This window comes from Drosophila grimshawi, unplaced genomic scaffold (assembly GCF_018153295.1).
Source record: "Drosophila grimshawi isolate 15287-2541.00 unplaced genomic scaffold, ASM1815329v1 contig_848, whole genome shotgun sequence".
In the NCBI taxonomy this organism is placed as follows: Eukaryota; Metazoa; Arthropoda; class Insecta; order Diptera; family Drosophilidae; genus Drosophila; species Drosophila grimshawi.
In genome coordinates, this window is record NW_025063692.1 from 7,978,531 (window position 1) to 7,988,895 (window position 10,365).

The following is a 10,365-nucleotide window of genomic DNA, read 5'->3' on the forward strand; positions in this document are numbered from 1 at the left end:
ATTTTTTATTCTTTTATAAATAAAAAAACATATATTTCCATCAAACCAGTCCGCTCGCTGCCTCTCTCTGCTGTCCCTCCCTTCCTAGTGATTCCTCCTCTAAATTTCCTGGAGAAATTCCCCTTGCCGTTTTGCATTTAAATTGAATTTAAAAACGAAGACACTAAAAAAGACTCCTCGTGTCTATTGCAGTTCAAAGATAACCATTACAAAACTAAACTCGTTAATGTGCGTAACGAAAGTGAAACATCGGTTAACCGCCCATCTCCAATTCATACGGATACTGACAGACATAAATGTGTTTGTGATCAATGACAAAGCTTCAATCGTTAATTCTCTTGAAATCGTAGAAGCGCACAGATCCTGCTATTTGTCATCTCGGTTCTCTATTATTGCATATTATATTGTAATAACAGTTGCGGAATATATGTGTCCATAAATGGTAAGAAAACATTTACATTTACTTGTCGTCTGTTATTTTTTGAAATGGCGATGGCAGCTACTCAGTATTCGGTGCTTGATGCCTGCAGGTATACATGTATATGTATATATATATATATATAAATATACATATACATATATGTATATATATATATATATATGTGTGTGTATTAATTTTTCAGAGCTCACTGAATATTTTTCTTTTGATTCTAGGAGCAATTGGCGCTGGCATATAAAATAAATCACGTCCAATGATATTTTTCCGCTCGCTTTGCTTCTTCTTGACTGGCCTGCGGCGAAATCATTTCATTTTTTGAACGCCAATACGCTTATTGGCATACCATGTGAGTGGATAACCCAGGCCACACAATAAGCCACACAATTTGCACAGAGAAATATAAAAAATTAATAAATGCGTCCCTTAGTGGTGTGGGTACGATGTGTGTGAGTAAGTGTGTGTGTGTGTGTGTGTGTGTGGCTGTGTGTGTGTGTGCAGCCGACCTTGTGTTTTGCCATGTTTGCCGGCAACTGCAACTGCAGAATAGCGTTCTCATATCAACTTCTCTGCGACAAGCTAGATTGCCAATCAAGCGAAGAAGAACCTCGACTCAAACTGCAAGATCCAAACTCCTGGCACCGGTTGCCACTCCAACCACCACATTTATCCCATTTCTTGCCGGCCTTTAAGTAATACAACTAATTTGTGTTAAAATTCCATTAGTGCCAAATATGCGGTGCAGAAAATTTGGGTTTGGAGTCACTATGGGACTGATTGGATTGCGGCCAAAAGTGGAAAATCAATCACAAAAATCGCTGCCTTGCTGCCTGCTTGACATAACCGGAAACACAGCTGCCCATTTACAGTGGGCCATATCCGTGCATGAATATAATAGAGTAATTTTTTGGTTTAAGCTACGGCTAAGTAAGGAATGTTCCAGAAAATATTTTATATTTCAATAAAATTTGATATATTTTCGGCATCATGTTATGCAATCAATTTAATTTCATAGGCAAACTGATCGTTTAGAGACGATAATTCATTATTCGACAGAATATGCTCAAAACAATCGTTAATAAAGCAGGCCAAGTTTGTAGATGTAACACTGTCAAGAAGCAGATCGAGAAATATATTGATAATTAAAAATGGCGAAATACATTTACATTGAAGGGTGGCAAAATTGGCCAATTGTGGTATGCCCGCGGGCGTGTTCCCTTAATTGAAAGGAAGCTGCTGGATATTAATGGATATCTTGGATGCCAGTGCTTCAGAATTGATTGAAAGTTTACATTGAATTCGCCAACGCTAATTCGACGAAGATTTGTTAATTGCACGAGTTGGATTCAATCGCGATTAAAATTGTAGATTGCATTTGATACAAAATATATATTTATTACATGTTTTTTATTTTTGTATTTTACAGTACAACAACAGCGATTAAACTCAAATCTATTCGTCACAAATTTGATCTTAGTAAAGAGCTCAAGTCGTACAAGAAATACAAAATCATGGCTGAGGGTAATCACAATATATGCGACTCCCACATGCAGGTGAAGGAAGAGGCCGAAGAGGAGAAGTTGCAGAACGAGGATGAAGGAATGGAGTCCAGTGGCACGACTGAAGCTAATAGTGAGTCAAGCTTCGACCAGATCGTGTCTTGGGAGGCATACGAGGAAGGCATGCTGTCAAAAATTGAGCAGAGCAACCGGGTTCACGCAAAGTGTATGAACAGTCTTACCAAGGAATCCGAATTGAGCGAATTCTATAAAAAGAATGGTAAAATTGATCCGGAGACCAACGACAACAGCGATGACGACAGTGTCCAGATCATATTGTCAGAGGATATTAAGGTAATTGAGATTACCTCAAGTGAAGATGACGACAGTGTCCAGATGATGGAGGATTTGAACGTGGATATTTACTTGGTGGTGATTAGGAGAAGGAGAATACTTGATTATGACAGAGAGAGCATGGAGGCGGGCGAAGATCGTTTGCCTCCAGATGGAGGAGATTAACGAATGCACCATACGGTGGTGCAGTTGGAGGCAGAACGAAATGACAACCGTGAGCTTAGCTCCACCTCCATTGAGGACGAGAATGATGGGATTGGCACGGATATTAGTGAAAACAGATATCGAGATGGCTGTCTAGATGATGGGGTAACCAACGAATCAAAAACAATAAATGAACAATACTTTTAATTCAAACTAACTAACATCATTTAATTCATGCTCATTAATATATGTAAACAAATTCAGCCATAAAATCGTAATAATTATGATATATGAATGCTGTGCATTGTTTTTCAGTTTTAATTAAAACAATTTATGCCGATAAATTGAATTCAATTATTTGATTCTGGTCCAGCTCCAGAGCAGGTGGCAGAAGTCTCCAGGCAACCATACAATCAAGCAGCCACTGCACCAAAACTGCTTAACAAATGGATTTTGTTTTGCTTTTATACTTTGAAAGAAGAGCATATTGGTTGGAGACTCGATAACATCGATAAATGCAAATCGTTTAAACCAAATATCTGTCACAATTTTAATGCTAGCTGCTGGTCACGTCCACCTTTTCATTGTCACCTGTTTTCAGTTGGTTGCAAAGTGTTTCGCAGTCGGTTACTTTCATATTGACTGCAACGTGCAATTTAAATGGCAAGCATGGACGGCTACACCTACCTGTTTTCACCCGGCATTACTTATGGTATCAAAGTATATCGCAGTCGGTTATGCCCGATTGCAGCGCCCTCTCTTGTTTGTTGGATTTCTTTGTCGTTTGTTGCTCGCTTCTCGTTTTTCGCCTTGGTGCTGTCAGAGAGTGAGAGAGTTAGAGGAAAACTGGGAATATAAGGAATATAAGAAGGATGCCAGGATGGAAAAAGTCGAAAAGGCAGCTGCTGCGGTCGCATTGTTAAGCTCTTGTTTTGGTCCAAGAAAAAACAAAAATGAAATATTGCAAAGTCAGAAAAATGATTATACAGAAGAATGGCAAGAATTGAATAAATCAAATATTTTTAGATTGCCGTTCAACATCGCGTCATTTAGCTCACTTTAAATAAAGCTATGAAACACATTTACCTCCTCTCAATCTCCTTAATCATTTAGAATATATGAATTCAATTAATTTCAATATCATAGCCCTGCCAGTGGAACAATCGGTCGAAAGATGAGTTTTGAATTGTTGGAACGAGGTAGGCATAGGCACACATATCACGCTCTCTTCACAGCCAGTCGAGAATCAGAAAACATATAAATAAATATTCTTTTTAAAACATACAAAACTTTAATAATATTTTGTTAATATTTTTTTTGTTTATATTTTTTAGTTTTTGTTATTACACTTTGGCAAATTGGAAAGAAATTTGTGATATTTGAGTTGGCACGATTATAATAAAGCTCTTAACATATATTTAATTTTCAAATCATTGAGAAAGGCTTGTTTGACTTGCAGCCTAATTTTTGACTATTTCCAAGATCTGTTTTAATTTCCTAAGTTAACTCAGACTTTTTACATTTTCTGAATGCTTAAACTGCAAATGTTCAGTTCATCGGCGCAAATGCTCCATTTTTTGTTCTCTTAACTTTGGGGTACGTTCACCAGCTTGCCGCCACGTTACTTTTCACATCATTAATTCCCACTAGATGCATCTAATCCACACACACACACACACACAATTCTTGACTGTTGGGAAACGTTTAAGGTCCAGGGCAACGCCAAACTGTGAGTTGGATGGTTCCGGTTCAGAATCGGTTTTGGGTTTAGGGGTGAGGGGATTTGTTTGTTCTCTTTGGTCTTTGGTCTTTGGTCTCTCTGGGTCGCAGTTCACTTCGTGCATGTGTAACACACGTTAACACACATAACGAGTTGGTAAAATTATTATTACATTATTATTTTGTCTGCGAGTAATTCAACAAGAACAACAACCGTGGTAGCAGTGCCACAAGGTGCTTCGAGTGAGTTTGTGTGTGTGTGTGTGTGTGAATGTGTGTGTGTGAGGCTTACAATAACAATAAATTTCAATTTTTCACACTCGCACAGAGGCAAAAGCCTGAAATTTTACACTTACAAAACAATATGGCTAAGAATTGAGAACATCTCTCTAATCCTATTTTTTTTTTTATATTTAAATGAAAAATAGTTTTAATATGGATTTATATTTTAAATAGAAGACTTAAAACGTGAATTTGAATTAAGTAATTTTTTAATTTTAATTCAAATACCTTTATATATTTTATATTTTACACCTTTGTTTCTTTAGTTTTAAAAAATCGAAAGAACAATTTATAAATTTTTAATTTGGATGCTTGTTTTTAGTGCTCTTAGTGCTGTATTATTTATTTTTCAGTGTTGGGAATATTCTAGGAAACGGGGTGGCAACTCTTAAGCAGATTGCGCTCAGTAATTTAAACGCAAAACGCGCGTTGGCTAAATAAATTTACAACTAACACACATAATACACATACACACACATATGTACACACACATGCAATCAGTTGCAATCCTGCCCAAACCCTTGTCGCATCCTTCCCACAACTTGAACGCGCTTTTGGGTTTTGTTCTGCTCATGGTTTACTTTACATCTCGACCGTTACCCACTAACACCGACCCATTTGACACAACCATCCCTCCCCCTCCTCCTCCCCACCACCCATATCCTACTTTTGGATGCATTAGTAAGCCGCGTCCATTCGTTTAGCGTCCCCTCTATCCTTTTCCAAACAAATATAACTTTATCTCTGTGCCTCTCTGTCTCTGTCTCTGTCTCTGTCTCGTGTGTGCGTGAATTACGTAAATTTTCATGCAATTAAAATTTGTTGCTTTCTGGGTATCATAATTTTATAAGTTTGAAACTGGTAGCAGCAACAAAAGAAGTGTCGGGTGGAGCGAGAGAGAGAGAGAGAGAGAGGAAGGGTGGAGTGGCAGAGCATCTAGACGATGCTAAATCTAACAAATTACAAAAGCTTTGTGCATATGCTTAAAATATATCCGCAGCTATTAGTAAAATATAAATGAAAAGTTTATACTTAAAGCTTTAAGTGCGAACAAAATGCTTATAACTTTATATAGAATGAATCTGTATTGTTGAAAAGAGCAGCTGTAAGTCAAATAAAAACAACTTAGTTGCCAAATGCGGAGACTGCACTAAACCGAGATTTGTGGCTGCTGATTTTGAGGGTTATGCTGCCGACTACGCCAGCTGTCCTTTATAAATATCTAATTATGCACATATGTATGATAATGGCCGCAGACACACACACAAACACACTCGCGTATCTAAGTGTGTGTATATATAAGCCAGTGTTGAGGCCCAGGCTGGCTTAGGCTGTGCACAGCTTAAGAGCTCTTTGTGATGCACCTGTTTAACTACGGATATGATATATAATAGTTACACTGCACAAAATCAATGCAACAGTTAATGCCTCAATATTATTTAGTCTGATCGATTTCGTCAAATTTGTGCTCTTCATTGCATTGAACTTAAAGTTTTTCAACTTGAATTGTGTCTTGAGCCCTTTAGCGTTAATTATTAGTGTTGGTTAGTGTTGCTATTAATTGTGTTACTATTTAAGCTATTTAATTTGTTATTTGAGCTACTCATATTTGTTGCTCAGTGTACAGAGAGAAATTTTTCTGCCTCTGTTACCGTGTTGATGCCACAAATGCGGCCAAAATTATGCTAAGCGCTGGTGTCTGAGGCGTTCAAAATGGTGGCATAGACAACGCCAGCAACGTTGATGGCATTGCCTCATTTATAAATCGACGATATTAAATTATAAATGGGAATTACTATTACGGCTAAGGCAGCTTTGCATGCAAAGCCTGTGTGTTTGTATGTGCGTGTGTGGGTTTGTCTTCACATCAGCGCTCTTGTTAAATTGAGCTTCCGCTTGAATAGCACACATACACACAGGACGAGAAGGAGAGAGTCCTTTAAAGTTCAAGAGCCAAAAAGGACAGTTACTTGCTGTAGCTGGCAGAGCAATTCGGCTGCAGTAGCACTAATTCTGCATCGAAACATGAAAATAAGTCGTGTTGCAAAGAATTCGAGTAATTCGAACTGTTTTATATAGGAAATGGTATTCATACTTCATTAAAAACTAGCTAAGGGTCAGGATGTGTATATGTGTACCAAATCATAAGACTAACAGTCAGTTATTAATACATTTCGGCAAAAAATAAGTAAATAAATTGTTGTAGAACATGTGATATAAGGAACAAAAATCAGGGTTAGCAGAATTAGTGTCATGTTGGAATGTATAGAAGAGCATCAGAATGTTACCCATTGAGCACATACACATGTGCACAGGGTATTTAAACCAAATCCCAGTTAATGCAGCTGCGAATGACTGCAGCTACTCACTACACTCAGGCACACACAGTCAGGCAGTCTTGACTGCACTGAGAGTTACTGTGCCATGCTGCCTGCTAACGGATTTACTCGTCTATTTTGGGCCAGATTACTTGTAGCCAAAGTCGATGCCGTTTGGATAGCAATGTGCTTGAAACCATATGAGATAAATGCGAACTTTTCGGTTTTTACTTTTGCTGTTGCTCCGACATCGTTTTCTGTTTTGGCCCTTGCGAATTGTGGCAACTGGCAACTGGTAATTGGTAGCTCTGCGCATCCAGCCCAACAAGAACAACAACAATAACAAGCATAAAAAAAAACAAGCAAGACAAAAATATTGTGGAGCGGATTGCGTATACGCCACAGAGGCTTTGGCTTAGGCCAACTCCAAAAGACTTGGCGAAAATGAGAAGCTTCTCGCTGATGAGCAGCAGCAGCAACCAAATATTTTTGCCAGCGTAAAAGTATTTCAGCAATTTTGTTGTACTAGTATATGTATGTATTTATAAACTTGTGTTATGGCTACGAAAATTTACTTGTTCAAGAGTGCGCTCGCCTCAAAGTTGGCTAAAAATCTTTAGCATACTTTGGATCCTGCAGCTCGCAGCGCTCAACAGAGAGAGAGAGAGGGGGTATAGAGAAAGTGAGTGAGTGAGAAAGTGAGATAGAGAGAGAGAGAAAGAGGGAAGGGTTAAAGAATGCGTGAGGCTGTGGTAGGTGAATCTTGTGAAATTAGCAACACTGCCTTGAGGTCATTTGACAACACTACCAAGTGCCGTTTGACACATTGCCACAGGTATTAGTACTTAAACTAAATTTCTCTTGACTCGTCTCACAGCTTGACAAATAGTTTACGCTCATCGTCATTCTTCACTGAAATTAAGTTTCAACTCCTCCAAGAGATTAAGCTCTTGCCAACCTTTCTGACTTCAACATAATATGAATAGGCAACTTTGAACTTAGCGCTTTTCTTAGTTCTAAGTAAGGATTGATTCAAGACTTGAGTACTTGAAACTAAACCTAAATACCTGATTCACATTTTTATGCCACCAGCGCCACCAATTTTAATCTCAACAAAAAACTGAAAACTATTCATCCATTTACAAAAAATGAAAAATAAATAATGCTATTTATTGGATTCCGGCTATTACAATGACAGAGTTGGCAAGTGCTTTTGCACTTAATACGCCATTAGATTTAATTAGATGCAGTCAATGTCCAAAGTCAAATATTTATTCCTGCAATGGTTTTCAATGCTTTGTAATTTGACAAGGATGTGTTTAAAATAATCACACTAATGTCAAATAAGCTTGCTATGCCAAAAGGATACATGTTTGGTATATACACAGAGAGGAGAAAATGTCATACTCGGTCAATTATAAATAGGTTGAAAAGAAATACGAACGATTAGAATGAGCTTCTCTCCACTTGAAATGAGCTTATAATATTATATATTGGACTACAAGCATTGATACAGGGTATGCACAAGTCGACTATTGTGCGGCTTATTGATTTCATATAAAGACTTCATAATTTAGCAACCAAATCGCTGCCCATAATAATGTAATGCGCATTGTACGAGTATGTTAGAAACCGTGCAAATCCTCATATAATTTATAAACTCTCTAAGGGGCAAACAATTTCAATTTAATTAAATGCCGACAGACATGTTGATATAAAAAACCATTTAAGCCTATATATAAATGTATATAAATGTATATGTATATGTGTGCATATATTTCAGAGGGACAACTGAAAATCAAATGCGAAACAAGTGAAAACCGGATACAGGCAACCAAATGCAAATCGGAGCCAGGCGGAAACCACGAAAGCCGCACGCCGGAAAACTAAACATAGTCGCTGGGTGTCTAGGTAATGGGAATGTGGATTTAAAGGGTTGCTGGCTTAGGCCAGCTTGTTTTTGGCCACCTGGCAACTAGTTTGCGCTTAACCAGGCCCAAATGCTATGCCCAACATCAATATTGACATTAATTTGTGAGGCCCATAAGCATCGTAGCGCCCCTTCTCCTTTTCCACACCCTCGCTATTCTAGGGTATTTAACTAAATTATGGGGCGGAGGGAGCCGGTCGGGGGACTGGTTACAGAGTTTTCTAGTGAAAGTGGATGCGGCACGTCCAACTCGTTGCTGGCAGGCAAAGGACCGTGTACATTAGTCCATATCGTATATCATATGCCAGCCACTACCATATCGCTGCCCTGCACCTCTTCCACAATCTTCCTTGATTAAAACAACAAGGAGCAAAGCAAAAGCAAAGAGGGCAACAAGGCAAAGAGAACAAAAAAAAAAATAAAAAATCTACAAAAAAATAGACCGCGATGCGGCAGAAAATAAAAAATGCCGCTGGGCCGCTTGGGTTTTTGGGAGTTTCGAGTTGTGGGCTCTGACTTTGGGATATCGGAATCGGAACCGTGGCGTTGCCTAAAATGCCACAGTTACTAGTTTTATGCAAAACTTGCCCTTACCCTGTAAGCATCTAGTGCGAGCAAACATATAACACAACCCGAAAACAAGTAAAAATATTATGAATATTGGTTATGGCTTAAAGCTTAAAGTTTCTTTGTAATTTGCTTTATTGAATTGAAGTTGTTTCGGTTCCTAATTCGGAAATTCTGGTGCAATAAATGGGAATAAATCGAAACTATTAGATTGCAAAGGATCTTATTGTTTTGATCAAAATGTATTGTTAAAGTATTTCTGACAACTAAGAAATGTTTATAAAAACATGCATTTTATTATTATGATGCCTTGATAACTTAGATTAAGTAGCCAATATTTGGATTCTTTATCAAGAAAAACATCGAGTGAATAAAAATAGAATTTCTGGGATAATGGCACAACTAATCTGCACTATCCACATTATGGGTTAACTGGGTAGTCAAAAAAGTACCTGTTTTTTTTTATTACAGTAACACAATAGAGTAGAAGAAGCATGTGTATTAAAGGCAATGGCGAAGGCGTCAACTCCAGCCAAAAGAGGTGGGCGTATCATATAGATGGGAGCGGTGTTTGGTTGGTCACCGTCGAGTTTATTATCATGTTAAAACTGCAAAATGCAATAAGTTAGCTGGCAAATCGCGTTCTGTCCAGCTGGTAAGGCTGCCAGGCATTCTCACAGCAGCCCCGCAGTGCCGAGATTTATTTAATGTATCTTTCGGTGTTGCTATTTGGTTTTTTTTTCTTTATTCTCCAGCTTTTTAATATATGTTAGGTAATATTTTTGTTGAGGTTGCTGTTGTTTGCTGTGCTCATCGGCTGTGCCTGAAATATTTAACCTGCTCTTTGTTTTGTTGGACTTTAAAGGCAATTTAGGTACGGGAGAAAAACGCTGGTAAGTTTTGGTGGGTTGTGGACGGAGCGTTGAAGATTTGCCTCAGACAATGTGTCATCAGCGACTGTTGCAACCCATTTTGGCTAGCAACAAGAGTCATTATCATTAACATTATCAAAATGTTGCGCAAAGGATGGCAACTCTGGCAAAAAGAAAGCTGCCACCGTGCGCAGATTTCTCAATTTTGTTTGTTCGGTTTGTTTGCTGTCGTTAGGTAATATTC

At 38.1% G+C, this 10,365-nt stretch overlaps 1 protein-coding gene across 2 annotated transcripts; it reads left to right on the top strand.

The window, feature by feature from the left end:
- The first annotated feature begins 402 nt into the window (after nt 1–402).
- On the top strand, nt 403–2,695 carry LOC6565603. Of its 2 annotated transcripts, none has more exons than XM_043216119.1 (2): nt 403–442; nt 1,863–2,695. In XM_043216119.1, exon 2 carries the CDS (start codon nt 1,948–1,950, stop codon nt 2,452–2,454), a length of 507 nt encoding a protein of 168 aa, XP_043072054.1. In that variant the 5' UTR covers nt 403–442; nt 1,863–1,947; the 3' UTR covers nt 2,455–2,695. The 2 variants fall into 2 exon arrangements, with proteins under 2 accessions (XP_043072054.1, XP_032594829.1); XM_032738938.1 differs by lacking the exon at nt 403–442 and adding an exon at nt 1,722–1,800.
- The last annotated feature ends 7,670 nt before the right edge of the window (nt 2,696–10,365 follow it).

What these genes read in the sequence shown, in the direction of transcription:
- LOC6565603 (XM_043216119.1), top strand. Translation starts at nt 1,948, where the DNA reads ATGGCTGAGGGTAATCACAATATATGCGACTCCCACATGCAGGTGAAG.